General features: G+C 39.2%; 2 protein-coding genes across 3 annotated transcripts in view; both read left to right on the plus strand.

The window, feature by feature from the left end:
- Positions 1-3,661, plus strand: part of mcph1 (microcephalin 1) — a 33,072-nt gene extending 29,411 nt beyond the window's left edge. Inside the window, exons 14-15 of one of the 2 annotated variants that reach the window (XM_040138375.1) lie at positions 2,359-2,596; positions 2,692-3,661. In XM_040138375.1, coding sequence (XP_039994309.1) covers positions 2,359-2,596; positions 2,692-2,744 — 291 coding nt within the window. In that variant the 3' untranslated portion in view covers positions 2,745-3,661. The remainder of the gene's footprint in view (positions 1-2,358; positions 2,597-2,691) is intronic. The other variant, XM_040138376.1, reaches the window with a different exon arrangement.
- Positions 3,662-10,360: 6,699 nt separating this feature from the next.
- On the plus strand, positions 10,361-21,966 carry agpat5 (1-acylglycerol-3-phosphate O-acyltransferase 5 (lysophosphatidic acid acyltransferase, epsilon)). The gene is made up of 8 exons (XM_040138419.1): positions 10,361-11,233; positions 11,942-12,011; positions 12,102-12,217; positions 12,328-12,417; positions 13,555-13,645; positions 15,779-15,940; positions 18,741-18,864; positions 19,774-21,966. Exons 1-8 carry the CDS (start codon positions 11,015-11,017, stop codon positions 19,997-19,999), a joined length of 1,098 nt encoding a protein of 365 aa, XP_039994353.1. The 5' UTR covers positions 10,361-11,014; the 3' UTR covers positions 20,000-21,966.
- Positions 21,967-23,661: the final 1,695 nt, after the last annotated feature.

The raw sequence follows: 23,661 nt of genomic DNA on the forward strand, positions 1-23,661 counted from the left end.
CTGTGTGAACATTGACAAAAGACTGAAAGCCTTAAAGCTCGTTTCCTGACATTCAACTTGGAATAGGGCAGATTGGTCCCCTTGAGTTAAGCAACTGACCCATGCAGGTTACAGAGCAGGCCTGTGGTGAGAGCGTCACTCACCAAACCCAAAAAGAAACAGAACCTCAAAAAGATTCACATGCTCGGAGCTGATGATACTCGTTGAGCTATGTGGGCTGCAGAAATGAAGCCAGGCACATTAGATGGCATTGTAGCTCACTCACAGCTCAACAGTGAGATAGTTGTCTTAGTTAATGTGATTTACATACAAACTTAAAAATGAAAGTGACCAGGCTACATTAAAATTGTGAGTAAACAAAAACAGTGCTGAATAGTTTTTTCAACGTTTGTTAATGGTATTCTACTGTAAAACTGAGTCTGTTAATGATTTTTAAAAATAGTTCATGTTTCACTTTCAGCAATGACTTAGCAGTGTTTACTCATGCTAATAAAAGTTGCTATTTAAATTGGATTTCATCTACATTTGGTCTTTCAGTAGTAGTATTCCACTGTCTGTTTTTCATGTGCCTCACAGCCAAATTGTTTCAGCCTCTGCTGTATCACTAGCAGCCACGTTCAGGCATTTTCAAATTTGTGACTCTAATGACTTACAAATTAGGTTTTTTGGGGGTAAAAGTGGATACTTCATTTATTTGACGATATGATGTATGTAATATGATCTGTCAGATTTAGGCAAAAGGAGGTCCCTGGGCAGGTTGGTGTTAAAGCAGGTTGATGGTACAAATTTTCATCATGTTTAGTATTGTTTTCATGTTTATCAGAGAGAAGACCTGTGACTCACATGAGATACATCCATGAAATATGAGAGACATGAGTTTCCATTTTAGGCCCCAATTCATGAGAACTAAAGGAGAGAGAGGTTTCTTGAACTCCCAAACACACAGTGAATGCTGGGAAGTATGCCAACAACCTAACAATGTTTCAGAACAAACGTAATTTAATGAGTTGAGTGAACAATAATCAGGACATTGGTTAAACTATGGACAGTGTTTGATTGACAGCTGCCTCGTTTTCCTCTTAGCTGTGTTGCACTGCTGGGTGGAACTATTCAGACTGTTATCATGGGCCTTTTTCACAGACAACATTTTAAACATTTCACTGTAGGAAAAGCATAGATGTAAATAAAAAAAATTAATGATGTCTGACTTCCATTTAGCCGCTTCAGTTTCAGGGTCCTGGTATTGTTCATGCTGGTCACACTGTCGTGGCTCACTGGGACACTTGAATACAACAGAGCCACCGATGATGTTATGAGTAACACCATCATAGAGGTTGGTGACATTTAACTCCCAGGCTATCTCCACCCAACCTCAGTCTGACAAAATTTCAAATTAACCAGATCAATCAAAAGTTAATCAAAACCCACACAGTAAACCCTAAATATTGTCACTATTGTGAGTTGTATATTGTATATTGTGATATTGTGAATTCAAAGAAAAATATGATTTCACTGAATTTATCATGAAATTTTACAGTGGAATCGACAGCCTTGTTACAACTTTCTGTCAGTATGAATAGTTCTGTTAAATAACAAAATATTTGATGCAACAGGTTCACCGCCTTTAGTTTACATTAAGATTTAAGATTAGATTTAAAGTAATAGCTTGACAATTTGGGAAACAAACTTATTCAGTTTATTGCAGAGAGCTAGGCGAGAAAACTGATACCACTCTCATGTCTATGTGAAATATTTCTCAACAGTGACCAGTAACTTCCTGGAGTCTTCTCTGGTGGCCTAGCAACAGGTCCCAGCCAAGAAATAGTCTGGCTCACAACCCCCGATATAACAGCGAATTGTCGTTTTTACACTTTGGATTTTGTACAAATAAAACAAACAAGATATAACGTGTTAATTAATCAGCTTTTGAGGTGGTAGGCGGACTTTGTTATCTTTGGACTGTTTCCCTGTGTTTCCAGTCTTTGTGCTAAGGTAAGTTAGCTGACTGCTGGTGGTAGCTTCATATTTAGCTATTATACAGAGAGTGGTATCAATCTTCTCATCTAACTCCTAGCAAGAAAGCATAAAGCTTCTTTCCCAAAATGTCAAACTATTCCTTTAACACTTCTGGAAAATGGGAATATGATAACATGTTCCCTTTATCATATTCCTGTTATCATGAGTTTATTTTAAAAAAGCAATTTTTCAGATGATCCTTTATGAAAGCCTGTTGAGCTGTTGGCTGTTCTTCTGGTGTTTCTCTTGAACAGAGAAGCTGAACAGTTCCTGCATCCTGATTGTATCTCTCTTGAAAACAGTTAATTTGTCTGGCATTTAACTGTCAGTTTCTCCTCTCAGATCTGTCGTCTCCAGAGGCACCTGTCCGCTGGGGAGCACCAGCAGGACCTGTTCCAAGGACAGCCAGCCATGTTTGTGTCCCAGCACTCCCAGCCGCCCACTCAGAGTCTGGTGGAGCTGATCCAGCTCTGTGGAGGAACAATCTGCAAAACTGTGCGGCAGGCGGGTATCTGCATAGGGAGGTACAGCGGCAGGAGACCGGAGGGAAGCAGGATCCTGTCTGAGCAGTGGGTGCTGGGTAAGAAATTTTCTGCAAATCTCTGTGTTAGATGCTAAACAATTTTATCATGTCACTAATAATAGTTTCTCCCATTTTTTGTGATTTTATTTCAGATAGTATCACACATCTGAAGCAGCTATCATACGACAACTACGATTTGGAGTGAAAGCTGAATATTTTTTTGCCTGTGAAGTTTAGTTTTATAAATTTTATCCTGGACGATACATGATCGCACATACCCTCACTTTTTGTGCAGGTTAATTGTCTTGCTTTACAAATGTGTTCAGAGGCTTTACATAAATCCTCTCATATATTCTGTTTCTGAAGATATTTAGTTCCTGGTTTCCATGGAAACCTATTACTTTGAAGGACCATCAACTATTCAATAATGGTCCGTTTCACTGTGAAACTGCTTTAACATACTGTTTGTCAATCCTTTATTAATTGCATTTTTTTTCATAATGTAGAAACCACTACAGTGTATGTGTAGTAGAGTGTGTTTTTCACAACAAATGAGACATGAGATTGAGCCACATGGTTTTTTATGTATATCAATGTGATTTTAAAAATACTTTCCGAGCCAGTTGAATACTCTACTGTAGCCTTTATAGAAATATTTTGTGATGTCATTGTTAATAAAGCTTTTTTTAATTATTTTTTTTTATTTTGATCATTGTTTTTTGTTAATCACAAGTTTAAATACTCAGCGTTACCTGAAATCGCCACACCTAACTCTACATTGCAAAGGCTGTCGCCCTGCTAACCACACCCAAGAAGTTACATAACGCCACCCGTTTGGCCAGCAAAGCCCTTTTTCCCTTCAAACCATTGTGACCAGAACAAAGAAAGAACCACTGTAAATTAAAGAAGGGACTTTCTAACTTTATCTGTTATTTTATTTTGGTTAACATTTGGACTACATGACTGTTTCATGGCTTTTTTTTTAATGGTTATTGAATTACATTACATTAGTTTCCTATGTTTAATACCCTGAAGACAAGGGAAATGCTAAGATAGTGGATGCATACATTAAGTAAGTTGAATAATGTGGGCCTATTTTACTTCATTTATTCAACTATTTGTTAGTACTGACATTTTAATTTTAAATGTAATTGTATTTATTTTTGTCTTTATGTATTTTGATATCTCCTTTCATGCAGTGAAATAAACATCCATCCATTCATTTAGCCATTTAGCTAATCGTCTGTGAGTGTAACAAAAAAATTGTTGGAACGTCTTTATGGATCCAGTGTTAAATGTGGCCTCTACATCAGATGACCAGTCAGCCTACAACACCACCTTCACTGTAGTTTTTTCATGGTCTTTTGAGCAAGAGCTAATGCTATTGTATGGTGGAAAATGGATTCCCAAGCCCCTCCACCGGAAGATGGTGGACAGCAGAAAGGAAGGCCTCAGTGAGAGAGGATACCTGCAAGTATCTGCAGGACTATAAAACTGAACAATGGCAAAGCAACCAAGAGAATGTGCAGAACCTGTTTCAGAGGTTAAGAGGCTGTTTTATTAAGATGGGAAGTAGCACAGTTAAAGGGTATGATCAGAGAATTAATTACAAGAATTTAACAATATGAGCAGAGCTATTCAGAGGGTGAGAGTGACAGTGAATCCCAGGAGGCCCAACATGCTCAATATGCATCTCACCAGCCATTATGTCACGATAGTAGTGAAGCCCCCTGTGTGAAAACACAGTCCAAACTTATCTGACTCAGTATCCACTCAGAATACTGAATAAATTTCCTTACTGTTACTGTTTCCTTATAGCCATTGGCACTCTGCGTTTGTACAACTTGAGCATAAAAGACCTGCTTCAGTCCCCCATATTCATGTGATACAAAGTCTCAGCTTCAGGTACCATTAGCCTCAACAGCTCAATTGCCATTAAATCCAGTCTCTGTTCCTCATATACCTGACCTGGCACTCGTGTACCTTCGAGATCGGTTTTGTCATCTAACATCTCGTCCACCCCTATGAAAATAAGCCAGCTCCCTTTATCTCTACCAGCCCCTCAAGTTCCCCTTCAAATACCGCCAACTCATGTGCTACCTGACCAAGAGCTACCAGACTCCTCCTCCCTTGTGTTGCCCCATCAAGTGTACCTGTCTGTATCATCTCATGGCTTTCACAGTCCGCTACCACCAGCACAGGTGACCTTTGTCCCATCATACAATACGACCTCAGCCCATTATTATTCCTCAAGTTTCATGAACTAGTTTGCAGCCTTCTACTTACCTTCCAAGTAAGATTGCTCCATGCCAATATCAGCATATACAGTCACAATATCTTGTTTCCCAGCCAGCTTTTCCCCTATCAGCACTATCGCACTATCCTATGCCCAGGCCTGGCTCTAGACAACAGGGGGCCCTACTTAGTTTGCCTGGAGCCGAGAACTATAAAGTAACTCTATAAACTATGTACAAATAACTATACAAAGGTGGTTTCCAATGTCCTTTAAGTGGAAAAGTCAGAATGACTGGAGAGATTTAATTCAGCTTAATGGGCTCTCGACTACCCATTAGAATATCCTGTAAATACCTAAATACAATATACGAGACAATATGTGGCCAAATGTTTCCAGTTTGATAAGAGATTAGCTACAATGCTCTCAGTTAAGCCAGTGGCACAATAGGAGTTATGCAAAAAGTTGCAACACTGCGACTGTCTGATGATAAATGTCAGATATCTATAGTGACAAAATTAAATCCAAAACAATTTATAACTTCTATAAAGTGGGCAAAAGATAAGGCAAGAAAAAATAAAACATTTCAAAACATGTTTAAAAAATAATATTGTGGAAACATGCATCTTTAAAAACTTGGCAATCTGTGGTTTCCCTGTGGAAACTAGCCATGTCTCTGGGGAGAAATTGTCTGTGAAAGAGTTTCTTAAAGAGTCTTTTGTTTCACAGGCCTGGTGGCTGCATGGCTGCATTGTTTGCTTTCTTTCTTCTCTTCAAGAGCAGTGGATTGGTCGAGTCTTTAATGGTTTTGACTTTTGATTTGCTCGTAGTCCACTCTCATGGTTGCAGCACTTGTCATTTCCTCCTAATAATAACAACAGTAACACGATTACCAAAACAACCCACATCAAAATGCAGTATGAACATCAATTACATCCTGCTTATGTCATCTGATACAGATTTAATTGTTCCTTAATGACTGTACACACACTGTGAACTTCAAACATCTCTCTCGTGCACACATGCACATACAGGCACTCACAGGCACATACAAACCGACGTTAATTTTTATTGTGGGAGAGCTGGACACTTGCTGCCACACCTGTGCCAATCAAATCCAAGGACTGTCATGATTGACTTGGGGCCCCCCTGAGTCAGAAAGATATTGATTGACTTGACATGATCTGTCCATGGAGGATGGGGGGCCTGGTAATGAGTCGGAGCCACTGATTTGGCTTTACGTCTCCCAGCAACTTTCTATCTTAAAAAAAAAAAAAAAAAAAAAAAAAAAGGATTCGCAGGGCCCGAAGCGATTCCACATTCAGTGTATAGGGTGGGCCTGGCAGTGCCTGTGACCATGACCCATATTCTTTCACCATGGCCCTGGCAGCATTAGAGTGACAGTATGGTCAACCTAATCAACTAGCCTTGAAGAAAACATAGACAATATTAAATCTCCCTAAGGTTACTCGTGGAGATGCTGAGGGGCCAAAAAAACGTTACAGTTAGAGTGACATCATTAGTGGGCATGCTACAGTCTCTCAAACCAGAAGGTACTGCAGAGTTAGCCTGTGCTTCACATGATCAGCGCTTGTTCAGTGAGCTTCCCACGGAGCTAGTTTCTAACTTTTCCAGGTATTACCGCTCATCCTCTCCCGATGCCCACTATAATTTAATCGATTTTGCCGCTTGGCTTGAAGAAGAGACAGAATATCAAGCAGTTGTAGCACAAGCTAACACCCTGCATATCAGTGCTCCTCGAGTAAATCAAAAAGAAACCAGTCAAGGGTCAAGTTGCCATCAGCCACCATTCTACACAGGGCTGATAGAAAGTCTCCACATGGACCCATTGCACCAGAAAAGGAGCCACAGCTTCATTTAAGGTATCTATGTGCATATTGCCAGTCGACCCCTCACTACCTTAGAAACTGTGAAAGCCAGCAAGGCTTCAACACAAAGGGGCAAAATGGTTAAAGTAGCAGAGCAGATGTTGGAAATGTGGCAAAAATCACAAAGCAGACTGTACTTTGACAAATGCCTTGCCCTAAATGTAATGGCCAGTACCTAGGCACATTGCATGATGTAAACAGAACTCAAACCACATCCAGAGTACTGTACATGAACCCACAAAGTCTGTCATCCAGAGTGCCACTTAAAGTGGTAAAAGTAAGACTCAGCAACAGCGATAAGACATTTGATACTTACGCTATTTTAGCTAAGTATCTTGGGTTGAAGGGAGTGCCAGAAAAATTTTAGCCCTGCACAGGGAGACAAAAGACAGAATCACTGGAAGGCAAAACTGTAAACCTGAAAATTTCTACTTCTTCATGCCCTGAGAAAAAAAAAAAATCACTTGACAGTGCCCCTCTGACATAATTGTGTTTGTTGAGCAGAGTTACCCTATGGATTAACTAAAGCAACACTACCCACATTAGACAATAAGACAACCCATCCGTCATCACACCTGTTGAAAGGGTCCAATGTGGCCCAACAGGAGCACCAGCTGCAGTGAGGACAAGGTGGGGCTGAGCATTATAAGGACATACTTCTCTTGGTGAGTCACAAGATTCTATCCAGTGCCTATTCACTTCACAAGACAATCCCCTTTATGTACTAAAATGACACAACAGTTGTTGCCAGGTTGATACCCTGTCCTTCAGGAAGGTAAAGTTGATCACTAGATATGATCAGGATATGGAGGCCTTGGATCTTTTACACGGAAAGACCATACGAGTAGATATAGATGGAACTAAATGTTACACAACATCCCTGCTAAGAAAGAGAGGGGCACCCACACCGATGCTCCAACTTGAGAAAAACCTGGAATTCACAGTCATCTACAATAATGAGATGAGCAAACTAAATCAGACTGGTTATGTTGCTAAACTCAGTTCAGGACAAGTTTATGAGTCACGAAAAAATGAAAACAACAAATCAGACAGGAGAGACTAATGTATTTGTAATGGCCAGATCTCAATCTTCTCTGCTTCTACCCAAGAGATATCCTCAGAGTTGTGGCACTGCTTTTTTTTTCTGGTCTAACTCAACCTACCAAGTCATTTGACCCTCCAAAACAGTATGACACCTGGTCAGGCCTGGTAGATGCCACTTATGAAATCATGCAATCCTTGTATTCAAACCCTACTGGCATACCACAAACCAAAGCAGGTGCTTCTCAGACGGAATTCAGGCACTGAAAACTGGAAAGGAGATACCCCAGTAAAGTTGGCTGTTACTCCTCTCCCCCGAGTTTGAGAAAAAAACATTCAAAAGTATAGATGGCAGACTTAGACAGAGTAAAGACCTTGAACCTGGCACACTTCACCCCATAGTACTTGACCCCAAACATCCTGTAACACAACCTTTGATTAGGGATTATGATGAGCGACTGTTTCATCCAGGACCTTATAGGGGATATACTGAAATACTAGATCCTCTGGGGCAGGCAAGCTGTCAAAAAACATTAGTGGTCATTTACTGATTGCAGAAATCGCCGAGCCAAACCTGCGTACCCAAAAATGGCAGACCTACCTCCGTCCAAGTTATAGCTATGTAAACCACCCATCTGTTCCATGGGAGTTTACTGTTTTGGGCCCCTGGCCATCAAACAAGGACGTTGTATAAAAAAACAACAGGGAATATTGTTTAAGTGTATGACCACCAGATGTACTCATATTGAATTACTAAAAAGTCTCGACTCCCAAGGGACAATTTCCTTATATCCATTGGGAGTTTCATTGCATGCAGTGGTCGCCCCTATGAGCGTCTTTCTGACTGTGGCACCAACTTCAAAGGAAGAGACAAAGAGCTGAGAGATGCATTTGCAAAAGGGAAAGGCAAAGGGAAATTAGGTCAATTAAAGCCTCACTTAGGGTGACACTGGGAAGACAGGACAATTCTGAGGAAGTGTTGCACACTGTGCCTAGTGATGCTTCTAGAGATGCTTCTCTTCCACAGGCTGTCTATGCAGACACCAACTCACTGGGCTGATGATGGTGGACAGAAACCAATCAGGCACTAGCTGATTATATATATAGGAAAAACGGTTGTGAGACCTGTGGCCCGACTAGTCACTCTGTCCCAATTTGACTGCATCGACACACTACAGACGCCCTCTGGATCAAAACATATGTCACTTTCTTGTCTGATTTAATTTTCAGTTTTCCAGGTTTTACTGGAATGAATTATAATGAGGTTAATTTAACTGTGGGTGTGTGAAAGTTTTTTACAATGATAGTGTAATGAATGTATCACCGTTTTTAGAATAACAACTTGATTTTGAAAAGGACAAAACACAGTGGTGAGATGGATCAATCTGTCAAAAGTGTTGTCAGCAGTGTCACAAATGAACAAACTGATGTATTATAGCTTGTACTCAAACTTGTCAGTCATTTTTAATCAACTGAGATCGAAAGTAACAAATTTACTCAGAAATATAATACATGTAAACTAGAGTTTTAGTTTTGTTATATATACTGCTGTTAGTATTTCTAAAGTATTTAATACATCCAAGTCATGTAATATGACAAGTATAAAGAAGTAAAATTATAAACTACCAAACAGTATATAACAGAAAAGTGATTTGCCAGATTAATAATTAAATTAGTTGCTGTTAGTCTTAGCTTTAACATTTACTAGCCTCATTGTCTTTGGACACAACTTTTGGAGCCAGTTCATTCAGCCAAGCCCCATAAAATACATAAATTATATCAGTATTTTACTCCAAGTCAGAACAATATGACTTATCACATACTGGGCCCCACCCTCTGTTCTCCCCACCTTCAGTGCAAACATCATTAAATCACATCGAAACTGGTCAGATTGAATTACTATTCACAAAAATGTATAAAACTGAATTTATTTATATGGTGTGAATTTTTTTGAGGCTTTAATTAACCATTGTTGTGTTTTGAAACATTTTAGGTGAGTTACAAGGAATCACCTACTGTAGGTACCTTACATTAACTGTTGACCACCTTCTAACCATACATGGCATTTTGCAAATTTTAATGTTGCCATTTTTAAATGCAAATCTGCTTTTGTAACGGAGCTCCTAAAATAAGGAGCTAAAATAATGGAGCACCAGGGAACCACTGGTTGCTTTAAAGGTAGAAAAAAAACCCCACATTCAAATATGTAAGACACTACTAGCAGTTTCCTTTTGTGAGTAACTTAATTGTTGGGGGGGGAATCTAATAGCTCAAGGTCCATTCACGAACTTTTTCCAGACCTTTAAATTACATCTCACAGTCTTCCTCAATGGATGCAGTTTCTTCAGTTGTAATCAAGATTCATGCTTCAAAGGTATTCATACTTCGCTGAGCTTCTTCCATGACAACAGAGCAAAGGGCATCTGCAGAGGAAGACTGCGAAATGCGGTGGATAGCGCTGGAAAACTGCAAGATGACCTCGGATTAAGAATGTTTCTTAAATTATTGTCATTCTCGTCTGTTCTTTCATACAAATGTTTTTGCACACGGTCCCTGACAAATAAATGTAAGAAAATGAAACATACTTTAAAAAAGGGGTATGGTCCTTTAATGGCCATTGGTCGGCCTCTACTACGGCACTTGACCAATCAACTTCATCGATGTTGCAAGGTGTCGTTACGTAGGGAGGCGTGTGTGACATTTGCTGAGAGGAAGCTAGTTGACGAACCGCTAAGATAGAGAGCCAGAGAAGGAAATAGAAAATATGTTGTCTTTTAATAACAGAGCTGACGTCCGGGTTTGACTGAACTGTCGTATCGACATCAGAGGAGACAGTTTATGTCAAATGTAGCGTTAGTTAAAACTTCCTCTCTGGTCAAACACGTTAAATAGTAGGCTAACGCCTTATCTGAACTTATACAGTAAATGCAAGGAGTTAAGGGTTGAGGTCGTTTTCTGGTTTGCTGCTCTGAGATGATGATATTAATCGGATAACAGCGGTTAATTCTGTTTTTTTGTATCGCAGTATGGGTGGACGTTAGCGCTTAAGCCGACTTGGCTCACTGCGTTTTGCACACAAGGTTAAAATTAGCTCTAGCCAGCTAGCTCCTCACTACCCTCCTGCTGCAGCCCTTTCACTTTCTTCTGCTGACCTGTCAGGGCAGATGTGCTGAAAATAGGCCAGGTGTGGCGTGGGATAGATAGTCTGTAACGTAGCCACAGTGCTCACAGAGTGTGCTACCGAGTCCAGCAGTCCACTTCGGGGATTTGTTGTTTGTTGTTGTTACTTAAAGTTGAGCCAGAGGTGGGATCATGCTGCTCTCCTTGGTCGTGCACACCTACTCGCTGCGGTACTGGTTTCCAGCCACGATCATGCTGGGGACAGCTCCGGCTTATCTGCTGTCATGGGGGGCTTGGCGTTTACTTTCAACTGTCTTACCTGCGAGAGTGTATCACAGGTTGGACGACCGGCTGTACTCCATCTACCAGAGTATGGTCCTCTTCTTCTTTGAAAACTACACAGGAGTTGAGGTGAGAGATCCTTCACTTACTGCATGTAAACTTACAGAAAATGTGATTGTTAAAGACTAAACTGGCGTTGTTCGTGTGGTCACCATGATTGGAACTGAGTTTATCAAGGATGGTGAATTTTAACCCATTAATATCTAGGCTAAAAATAGAAATACAGTGATATATTCATAATTGACAGCTGCCTCTGACTGTCTGTGTAATATTACATGCACACTCCATGCAGATCAGTGCATTTTTTTGCAGGCTTCTCTTGGTCTGAGGCATAGCAGGAAAGTCTGCATTCTATTGCCCTGTTGTCACCACTCTTTGTATAGTTGGTATTTTTGTACGTTAGGTTGTGGACAAAAGCAGTAGTGATAGTGTTGTAGCAGTTGTAACCTTAGTCTCTGATATCATGTTGTTTGTGTAGTAAACTGCCTGCTCTGTCCCTCCAACTGGAGACCACATGAGTAGATTGGAAGGGACTTTTTTTTTTTTTTTTTTTTAAATAAATCCTCTAGGGTTTATTGAAAAAGCTGCAGTCTGTGCAGGTTTAGTTCTTGTAAAAATTGGCAAAATAAATGGAACTGGAACAAAATCCCTGACGCAGATGGAATATTTAACAAAACAAAATAAATGTTTATCTCACTGTATAATACATTTGCAAATTGATGACTGTCCAGGACATCTGTGTGATATCTATAACTTGCTTTTATTCCTTCTCTTTAGATTGTTATATATGGAGATATACCAAAGAACAAAGAGAATGTGATCTACCTGTCTAATCATCAATGTACAGGTAATTTATTTGAATATGGAGCTTTAAAAACTTAGTCCAGTGTGAAGCCCGGTTTACATATCTAATCTCTACCAATGGTGTTAATCCCAGCTGACTGGATCATTGCTGACATGCTCGCCATCAGGCAGAGTGCTATTGGTCATGTCAGATATGTCCTTAAAGATGGACTTAAGTGGCTCCCACTTTACGGATGGTATTTCTCTCAGGTAATGCAACTGTGTGAGTATTTGAATGTCATTTTGTAAATTACCTTTGTAAATGAAAGGTAGATCACATTCCGCACTGCAGTTCCAATCAGATTATCTTTCTCTTTCAGCACGGAGGAATCTATGTGAAACGAAGTGCGAAGTTTAATGAAAAGGCAATGAAGAAGAAGCTCCTCAGTCAGACTCAATCTGGAGCATCGGTAAGTAAGCTTCATAAATGTTGTAAATTAGCTGTAAAGTTCTTGTGTAAATTCGTTGTAAATTTTTCAGTGATGTTCAATAAGGAGCAAGGACTTTGAGCACAAATCATATCTTCAAACTGGGGCTTATTTTCCATCTTTTTTCTGATGATTTAAGAGCTTATATTTAAACTTTCACAAGTTAAATTCAGATTTTTCAGGAATGACCTTCCAAAAATTCCTTCTTATCCCACTTGTAATTACGACTTTGACGTGTATTAACAGAACATCATGAACAGAAATAGACAATTAGACATTGACAAACGAAGGTCCCTTTAGAGTGTGTCTTATTGCGTCGAAAGGGCTTGTTTATAATCACTTTTTCGGATTAAACTTTGGGAGATTAGTGTTTTTCCTTCTGTGTGTGTGTGTGTGTGTGTGTGTGTGTGTGTGTGTGTGTGTGTGTGTGTGTGTGTGTGTGTGTGTGTGTGCGCGTGTGTGTGTGTCCTGGTGCCCTGTGCACTATGAAAGCTTAAAAATATAATCAGTTGTCACAATGACAAAAAATCTGAAAATAAGACTGAGTTTGGAAATAACCAGAATTATATAGGAAATACAGTAAATGCACTAATTTTAAATTATCGTTCATATCATTATAATTTTAAATCAGTTTTTAACAATGACCCAATTTGATTTAAATTTATCTCTCAAATAAATTGTTCAAATAACACTGAGCACTCACTTGTCAGTTGATTCCAGTAATTCAAGTTATGAAACATTCAGTGAACTGCTGCATTGTTTCATCATTTGCAAATACGAGGATGGATGATTCTAGTATATATTCATACAGTGCTTGTACTAAAGTGAATTATCAGAAGGATACAACTTCCTGTAGATTGCTGACCTCACAGAGATCAATCCATTGGTGTGAAATTTGTCTATCTGACAGTAGGAGGAGTCCAAACTGATTTAAAAAAAATTAAGTGATTAAAATATATGCATCAAGTTTTCTTCTAAGCATTAGAAGGTCAGCACAATGTTTTGGTGTCCAAGTTTCTTGTTCAACAAATTCTTCAAGTGTTACAAATTCCACTTTGGCCAGTGCAAAAAGAACCAGAAGTGAAGAAGCTTTCATGTCATGTTTTATTCTCCCCACAGATGTACCTTGTCATCTTCCCAGAAGGAACTCGGTATAATCCAGAGCTCAAGAATGTTATCGCAGACAGTCAGGCTTTTGCCTCGAAAGAAGGTACTGGCACGATAGCAGCCCCTTACCGGGGCATTGCTGCATACTAATTTAGAATAGCCCAATCAGTCTGTGAAACACCGGACTAAGCTTTGTTGTCTGAGCTGTGGTCATCCTTGAAAGCTACTGTTTGACCAATGAGCACCCCACGCATATGCATTTATGAAGTTCTTGATTCCAAAACTAAGTTTCCAGTTTAAATTGTGCATCATTAGAATTGTGTGTTAGAAAGTTCAGAAGTGTAAAAAAAAAAAAAGAAGAAAAAAAAAGGATGCAACATTGTATAAAATGAAACACAGAAATAGAGACAACCTCAAAAATGCATATTTCAAATATGCGTGAAGGTATAAAATACTTTTTTGGCACAGCAATTATATAATTAAATTTTTTGGATAATTTTGTTTATGCCCTTTTGTTGAAGAATTAATTAGTAGAGCTTTTTAAACATCAAAGCTGCCATATTCATTTATATCGTCACTGGATTACCGGTGTGGTGACAGGAAACTGGTCAGCTTCCACCAGAACTGCTTATTAAATGTTCAGCTGTTGTAGCTCAAAGTTTTGAGGAATAAATGGACTTGCTCCTGGTCGATAGGAGAAAATTCAGTGCTCACTCACAGTACTAAAAAGAGTCTGTGTGAAAGAGACGCCTCTTCTGGTTATTTTTGTCACATGAGAAAGTGAAATTAACTGATTTACAGGGTGCTTGTGTTTCACTGCAATCTACATTTCATTAGAGCTTGAAGATTTTACAGTTAAATACATTAGTTGTATCATCATGATTATTATGTTGTTATTGTGCCGTGTGGTGTTTAGGACAGCTCACAAATTTTATCCATTCTGCAGAGATTAAACCTATCTCTGGACCACAGCTCTGAATATCACCTTCCTCCATTAATCCAGATAAATCGCGCTGAAGAGCTGACACGTGCACATGACATTATCTGCTATAAATGAGGTATTAGTGAGCAGAGGATGGTGCCATATCGACAGACGAGTGACAGACAGTGCAGAGACTGACTCAAACAAAAGCATTCACATTGAATTATTGTCTCATAATGCATTTTTATATAACATACAGTGCATTTGGAAAGTATTCAGACCCCTTCCCTTTTTTCCACATTTTGTTATGTTGCAGCCTTATGCTTAAAATCTGCTGCATTGAAAGTTCCCAAGAGCACAGTGGCCTCCATAATTATTCAGTGGAAGAAGTTGGGAAGAACCAGGACTCTTCCTAGAGCTGGCTGCCTGGCCAAACAGAGCAATATGGGGAGAAGGACCTTGAGAGAGGTGACCAAGAACCCGATGGTCAATTTGGCTGAGTACTCCTGAGATCCTGTGTGGAGATGGAAGAAACTTGAATCAGTTGAATTTACCACAGGTGGACTCCAATCAACAATCAACATCTCAAAGATGATCAAGAGAAATGGGAGGCACCTGAGCTCAATTTCAAGTGTCATAGCGAAGGGTCTGAATACTTGATATGTGATATTTAAGCTTTTTCTTTTTAATGAATTGCAAAGATGTCTAAAATTCTGTCATTATGGGGTATTGAGTGTAGATTGATTTTTTTTTTTTTTTTTTAAGTATAAGGCTACAACATGAAGTGAAGTGAAAGGGTCTGAATACTTTCTGAATGCACTGTACATATATTTTAACACTGGCAAGCAGTTAGCGCTGTCAAAATTGGCGAAAAATTAAGTTTTATTATGTGTAAAAAAAACCACATAGGTTCGAACCATTTGAATATCTATTTTTGCGTATTATTCCATAAGAGGGAAAACCAGTGCAATGAGAGACATAACTGTTGGGTGCATATTTTCAAGATGTGCCCTCAGGTTGCTAGTGCTAGAAAGGTAGGCTAACTGTAGCTTACATAGTTTGCATTCAGTACAGTGGCCCAGGCCCATGCAAGAGCTCGTGAGGCAGACAGCCCCCCCCCAAACAATCAAATATTCATTTTCAAAATCGAATGTCTGTTTTTTTTGTTTTTTTTAACAATTTGATCATAAAATCAAATTTGGAATATTCGTTGACAGCCTTACTACTCAGTACTCATTTTCTGTTGGCTAATAAGACATGCATCATAGTTACACTGTCAATAAGCTTCTTACTTTTGTTATGTCCTTACCATAGGACTGGCTGTTCTGAGGCATACACTTACACCCAGGATGAAAGCGTCTCACATAGCCCTCGAGACCATGAGGGGCCACCTGGATGCTGTGTATGACATCACAGTGGCCTACGAGGGAACGCTGAACCCCTCCGGTCAAAGAAGACCTGCACCATCAATGCCAGGTAAGTAGGTATCTGAGGATGGCCACAGTCAGATTTTAGACTGTGTGTTCCTGAAAAAGATGCACACCATTTCCTCCATTCAGCCTGGTCTTACAGACTGATTTGTATCTGCAATATTCAGTCTAAAATGGTAAGAAAAACACATCTTTGTACAGAACATGTGCAACTGGAACATAATCAGAAGTGCTGGACCATTTCCAGGGGAGTTAACGAGGTATAAAAGCTCAGCTTGGAAAAAATACAGCCCACAGGAAGATTTTACAGTTAGGGTACAAGCAACCTTGTCTTTTGTTTGCCTTCATGCAGTCTCACTAGTCAACTCAGAATGATCTGTTCTCCCCAGTCAAAGCTCCTTTCCTCTTGTGACATTCACAGTAGCATATAGTAATGTGGTGAAAACAACATTTTATACAGATAATATAAAGGCTAAAAATATTTAATTTATCTGAAGCTGTCAGCGCCACCTTCTGACATACTGGCTTTCGAAAAGATTAAACCTGATAACAATAATCACAAAATGCATGTAAGTACCAGTTATTAATGCAGGAGACATGATGTCCATCACAGAGATACAAGTAGCATTTTAACACCAGATATAAACACAGTCACAGCCTGTCAGCTAACAGCAGCTGCCTCTATTTTCTTTTAATCAGTGTACCCAGTCTCCCAGGCCTTGTATCACCAATCCTGCAGCATTGTGTATGCTCCCTCAGTAATTAATCACACAGCAAACATCACCTATTAACAGTCGCGTCTTCCTGTAAACAGCATGACTCCCTGTTTTGGAGTTTTACATTATTCTGTGTGTCTGGTTTGTTTGACGAGCACTATTTGAATGTTTAAAAAAAAACCCAAAAAAACATCCCGTTTCAGTCAGGAATAAACATCGTTGTGTTTCTAGCAAACAAAATCGAGAGAATAGAAAAGCATTCTTCTCATCACGCACTTCCTGGCCTCATGTGGTGAAGGTGACTTTAGTAATTTCACGAGGAGCTGGAAGTGACTCGAGGCTGCGTTCACCCTGTAGCTGCAGGGGACCCCACTCATTCACTCATTCATTTCTGTTATTGACGTTCTTTCCGTTTAACATCGGACAAGTGTGTGTCATCAGTGTGAACAGCTTAATGTGATGGTACAATTTTGGATCCTGACAAATGGTACTTGATTTTAAACATTCAAATTACAATTTCTTTCAGCAGGCTGAGGTAATAGACTTAATATTGAGTTTGAAAAGAAAAATGTGTCTGACTATGTTCAACCCTTAACTGTGAAGTCATAATGGGGAATATGGATGCAGGTTTCAAGCAGTTTCCTTCACTGATAATTGGACATGTTGACAATCAATAGTTGGTTGCTCATTAAAAAATGACCCAACATAACGTGCATGTTTTTACATAATAACATTTGTAAACTGCTGTTGTTGCCCATGATCACTGCAAAATCCAAGCTGTTTATATATTTAGGCATAGAATTAAAAAAAACAAATTTAAATTCTAGCAACAAAATAATTGTATTTAATTAACTGAGACCTACTCTAAGTTATAGTTTAACAAGCTGTGTACTCATTCAAATCAGGATGGCTTGTTAATTTGTTGGTAACATTTCAGGGCCCGTCTCATACCAGTGTTGGCAAGTAAGCTCAGTCGTTAAACTCAGAGCCAGTAGTTGTGAATGGGAAAATCTGCTTTATTCCAAAATCAGTATGTGGTCTAGGACCTTGTCTTTGTGCAAAGAAATCATGTTTAAGATCAAATTACCAAATTTTGAAATGGTAATGAATAATTTGTATAGTAAATTATCTGCCATAAAGTACTACTTATATCAGTGAATGAGCTCCCTGCACTTCACTTGTAATCGTCTGGTTTCTTCTTTGTATGCAGACCTCTCAAGATATTAAAGATTCCTTCTCTCGAATTTTCAGCTCCACTGGAGTTTTGTTTTTTTTTTTTTGAATCAGGACGCATTGTTTGTCACTCCAGAGCAAAGGGTTGATTTCCTTCATCTATTCCAGGTTGTTGTTTTTAAAGTGTGTAAGTGTGTTTTGGAACATTGTTCTGCTCAGACACACATGACCTGCAGTGGAAGATCAGCTTTCTTTTAGTAGGTTCACTGAGTTGTCAGTGTTTGTTTAACCGTACACATATTGTGTCGGAAGGTCAATTTAAATCTGCGCAGCAGTTGATGGAGTTGATTTGCTGCTGCCTTCGATCAAGTTTCCTCTTTTGGCTGCAGTGCCAAGTTTCCTGATAATATTGCATGTTGTGAAAACAGGAACTTGAAGGTCTCTGGGGATACATGTGTAGCCTTGAGTGTTCACACTTGGTTACATTTTTATGTCTGACCTTCTCAGACACTTTGGTTTTTCTTTCTCTGCTCATTGCCCTGACAGTTTAATTTGGCTTGAGACTGAAAACTAAAAACATTTTAACGTATTTACTGTAGTAAAATGTATTTGTATTATTAAACAAATGATATTTAATTAAAGATTTGGATACTTTATTTCATTTCAGATATTAAATTGGACTTTGTCCATTTAAATTTGACTCTGATTTTAGACACAGGTTTTGAACTGATCATCAGTTCTGTATTTGCTCTCGAGGATCAGTTATGTGACCATTGTAACCAACAAGCTGCTGTACCCCACGGGTTTTTACTTCCTGGAATCAAAGGGCCTTGGCAGCGTCATAGCAGCTCTATCACTGTCACCTCGTGTTGATTTAAAGTGCTTACTCTACGTGCCGTTTTGGTGAAAGGCTTTTTCCTGTTTTTGTTTAGTCTCTTTATTTTCTGTGTTTAACAGAATTCCTGTGCAAAGAATGTCCCCGAGTCCACATACACTTCAACCGTGTGGACATAAAGGAAATTCCTCCAGAGCCAGTGTTTTTCCGCAGGTGGCTGCACGAGCGGTTTGAAATCAAGGACCGGTAAGTGTGTATGTGTGTGGGTGAAACAATTAATCATGTTTAAAATTGCACGTTATCCAATCAATATTTGAACTGCAGTGATGTTTTTAAATGTTTTGCTTCCAAATGCCATCAGTTCTAAGCACAGATATGTATCTTAGCTTCTGTTTGTCTCTTAGAAAACCTGAACGTAATACAGTCTTCTATCTTATTCTGAAAATCTGATTATGTGCAGTTCCTTTTAGTATAGAGTATCTAAAGACTAATTAATCTGGTTTATGTGGGAAGAATAACCAAAAAAGATCAGAATTCAGGTTAGCAAAACTTATATGGAAGACAACATGAAAGAAAAAGAAAAGAAAAAATTGGTAATGTGAATTAAGGAAGCAAACCAAAATAGGCCAACTAAAAAAAAAATCTCTAAATCTTTGGTTCATTGTCCGTGGAGCAGCAGAGCCTTGTATCTTTTTTTGTCTAAAAACATGGTTTGGGGAAAGCTTAACTTGAATGTGGTCTTGCTCTAGATATTTTTTCAATAAAATTCAAGTTGGCTTGTTTGATTACAAGTTTCCCAAGTATTGTTAATCAACAATAAACAATTAGTCGATTGACCAAGATTATCAGTTGAAGCCCTAAAATCAGCTCACATGTGGGACATTACAGAGAAAGTCCAGAAAAGCCGGTATAGACTGTGATTTACACAAGTGTTTTGAAATAGTAGTTGTTAAAAAGTGGTAACCTATTGAGCCCAACATTGACAACACCAGCCAAGCCAAAAAAGCCCTGATGTGTTTTGGGTTCAGTCTTTACATTGTAAGTGTTGTAAAAATCTGATGTGACCTTTTGACAAACAGATTTTTTCTTTTTAGTCCCTGTTACATCCCTTTATAAGACCGGCTGAATTCCCACGAGTTGTCTTTCTTTTTAAAGGCTGCTGACGGATTTCTATGAGTCAGAGGACGCAGACAAAATTTACAGGTTCCCCGGGGAAGGAAAACCATCTCCGCTGAACCTCCTCAAAACCCTCCCATCGGTGATGATCTTGGCGGGACTGACACTGCCATTACTGCTGACGGAAAACGGCAGGAAACTGTACGTGAGAACCTGGGTGTACGGGACACTGCTGGGCTGGTTGTGGGTGAACGTTTTTCCTTAACGAACGGGGCAGAGACTGCCACGATGAGACGTACAAAAGACATGGAGAGACGGTGCCATTTTCCTATGTAACAACAACACAAGGTGTGTTCCAGATGCAGAGCAGCATCTGAAAAGAGGCTCAGATTTATCCCAGATGTCCAGCACGCTGACCTTGAGCTGAAAGCTGAACAGAAATACGGAGAATTGTGACAAATGGAAAGTTTTTTTGCTACTTGTTCCCTCTCGTTATTTGGATTTGCAGCCTTATATGATGAGAAAACATTAGGTGGGTGTGTCGAAAAGTATTATATTTCTCAAAAATCCCCTTCGAGCTCTACTATGAAATAAAAATTGCTACGCTCTTCTCAAAAAATAATTTCCCCCTAAAAAATATTTTCCCCCTTCATCAGATTTAGAAGTATCCCTGCATGCTCACTTTTCCATCAAACACTGGCTAGTTTTAAAGCTTTTATACGAGATTTATTTTTGCCAACAAAGTCTGATGAGTACTTTCAAAACACGTTTAATGATGAGGGTCAGCTACTGTATGTAACTGACAAGGTGCACAAGCCTACTAATGATAGATCATTAATTATAAAGTGCACTGACTCGTTGACATTTGTTTGTAATGTCTGTTTTTCATGCCAAGTCCCATGTCAGGAGGATTATGTACTTTTCTCCTTTTTAAAGTGATGTTTTTACATTAGTAGAACAAAATAAATGGCATGCAGTCCTCTATGGGGGCTCGTAAACATGACACCAGCTACATTGTTTACCATAAATATTCGTACTGACATCACTTTGTTTTATATCGATAGTGAATGTAGCTGTAAAAATATGTTCATGTAGGCATATATGAAAGGCATATATTTTTTTTTTTAAATTTCCGATACCCATTAATATCCTTTTAATAAATACAATCTAGTGTCCATTTTTGGGTAAAGTCCGTGTCACTGAACACTGGCAGATGCCACAGTGAGCTCATACAGAGGAATGTGTGTTTAAAAATTAAAATGTTCTACCAATGTAAAATACCGCTTTAACTTTAAAATGTCAAGTCATTGCCAAAACCTGGTGTATCGGCCATGATGTTCTGCAGATGGTTTAAGTTGAGCGGTACTTGTTTTAAAGGGGCTGTATGTAAGTTTTTGCTATCGCTACATAGCCAAATTCAACATTAACAGCTGTTTACCTACCAGTCTAGAAGAAACGTTGCGAGTTCAGCGTCAACAAGTGCTGTCTCCAGTGGTGGAAGGCAACGAATGACGAAGTTAACCAATGTTACTTCTGGATTTGCTTCTACTTCTATCAGTTCTTTTCCTCCACTGAATTTATCATGTTAGCCAGCTAGCCCTGGCCCGCCCAGCCCATCTCATCACTGCGGCGTCCAGTCTGCCCTCGGTCTAACATGAGAGGATGAAGAAGTGGCGCTGCCCGGAGGTCGTATTCTAACCTCTTGTCCTGTAAACGCAACGATGGCTGAAGCGCTTGACAAGCAACCACCACCACCACCATCACCACCACCGGCTCCCGGCAAGAAGCCACGTTCAGCGGCAGTGAAAACTTACATATGGCCCCTTTTGATGCCAGCCCTGATGACAGCAAAGAACATGCTTTTGGGCCTAATTACATTATAATAACATTTTGTGTATTATGATTTATTCATAGTTCCATAATTTTTAAAATATATTTGTTACATTGAATACCGTGTTACAGCTCACTTGAAAGTATCTACCCAGCAAAAAGCTGACAAAGCCATGTTAACAGTATATCACAGGTTCCTGTGCAATCTTAAGCCATTTGTATTATAAACATCACTCTATTGTGAAATGCACTGTGTCCATAGTTGCTGTTTACTGTAATGAAACCATTGCATTTTCCATGAGTCACTTTACATATTCGCTGTCTCATCATCCTCTAGAGTTAATCTGTGATATATTTTCCTCATGTGGACAGTACAGTAAATCTCATGGTTTTTACCTGTCACTCCAATACCTCATTTGAAAAATCCTTCCCTGTTCTTAAATGACCCTTGTCAGCCATTTTATAGTCATTTTTATCCTGACAAGATAAGACCGTCACTCATCAGGAAACTCTACGTAGACCGTAATTCAATGCCAACTGTTTTGGAAATGTGTGCCTTCTCTCTGGAGGAGTTGGTCCTCAGCCCTCCCACAGAGGGCCACAGTGACTCTTTATCCAGCCGGTGACTGCATGGAGGCGCTCAGCCGCTGGAGCTGCTGCTCAATGCAGCTTGTGGTCACATTGTCTACGGTTCATAGTGGCTTATTTTGCTCTAAGAATGCATTGATTTACACTTTTTGAGGACTATTATTAAACGATGAAACCTTTAATGTGTGTAATTCCTGGAGGGGGGGGGTTCAGAGTGAATAAAGTGGTTTTCTTTGGAAGAGTCAAGTTGTCCCTCTGTTGTCCTAATGTCCATACCAGACTTCTTGCACTCAATCACGGATATAAGAGATGCACCAGTATATGTGCATGCTACTGGTATAGTGTTTTACTGCTGGAATTAGGCTGATTGTATTACAAGTGTTCTTCTTCTTTACGAGATCCTCATTTTGAACAATCTCGTGTTGACTGAGTTTAAAAATTCATACCCAAGGTACTATTTTTTTAAAATAATTGCACACATCACAGATGCTTCGATGCTTATTTAAATTTGAACAATTTCTCACCAGCGCTAGAATTTTAAAGCAAGTCCTGCAGGTCTGAGTCTGAGCTCCCAGAGGGACAGCTCATGGCCAGATTAAATTATCTTTTGGGCCCATATTGACCACCCGCTTCCACACCCCATTCATTGCTCTCCGTGTATTGTGTATGTAGCATATCACCTCCATGTTCACATGAAGTGCAGTGGACACAGCAGACTACACATGGTAGAGACCGTACTATTACTGTTCACATAATATGACCTGTCCCTAGGTTTTCTCTGTGTAAATTAGTTTTTGGTAACTTTAATTAGCACAATTTAAATAAATAACTAAGGTGTTAAAACCAGATTTTCACACTGCCCCTTTATAAGACAGGGCTAAAAGATTAGTAATTAATGTAGGACCTGCCTTTATTTTTATTGTTCTTTGGTGAATAGTGGTGAAGATTCCCTAACAAATATATAATTAAATCCAATGTCCAAAATAGATTGATAAGTGTTGCCTAGTTGGGCAGTTTGAAATACTGTGATAGTCAAGTATTCTGGCTTTGTAAATGTGATACTTCCCAAGGGACACACGTTGTAAATCATTTTAGGTTCGTTCAACTTTGAAACACAAGTTCCCCAGCTGCCTTGAAAATGTCATTTTTAACTGAACCTAGGTAAATAGTTCATCGTTTTATGAGTTTTGAAAATGTAAAACTAACTGAGTTAAGTTAACTGAACTTAAGAAAACAAGCTCGATAAACTTAAGATTTTAAGTTGAATCAACTGTTTGGTCACCGCAGACAGATTTGTTTCCTTTTTACATTTTCCCAGTTTAAAGAGTCACTTCTTCATTTGACATGGAGAACTTACAGCTGTAGCTGTTAAAGATATTTTGTACCAGAGTCAGTGAACAGAAAACATGCAAACTCCCAGTGACTTTGTTAAATTATCTACTTACGGGGGTAGGGGCTACCTTCATTGTGGTTAGCATTGTTTTTGTTATTATGAGAGGAGACAACCAC

This window comes from Xiphias gladius, chromosome 11 (assembly GCF_016859285.1).
Source record: "Xiphias gladius isolate SHS-SW01 ecotype Sanya breed wild chromosome 11, ASM1685928v1, whole genome shotgun sequence".
In the NCBI taxonomy this organism is placed as follows: Eukaryota; Metazoa; Chordata; class Actinopteri; order Istiophoriformes; family Xiphiidae; genus Xiphias; species Xiphias gladius.

What these genes read in the sequence shown, in the direction of transcription:
- agpat5 (XM_040138419.1), top strand. Translation starts at nt 11,015, where the DNA reads ATGCTGCTCTCCTTGGTCGTGCACACCTACTCGCTGCGGTACTGGTTT. An exon ending in ACGGATGGTATTTCTCTCAG is followed by an intron (nt 12,218 to 12,327) that starts GTAATGCAACTG and finishes TTTCTCTTTCAG; the next exon opens with CACGGAGGAATCTATGTGAA. An exon ending in CGGTTTGAAATCAAGGACCG is followed by an intron (nt 18,865 to 19,773) that starts GTAAGTGTGTAT and finishes TTCTTTTTAAAG; the next exon opens with GCTGCTGACGGATTTCTATG.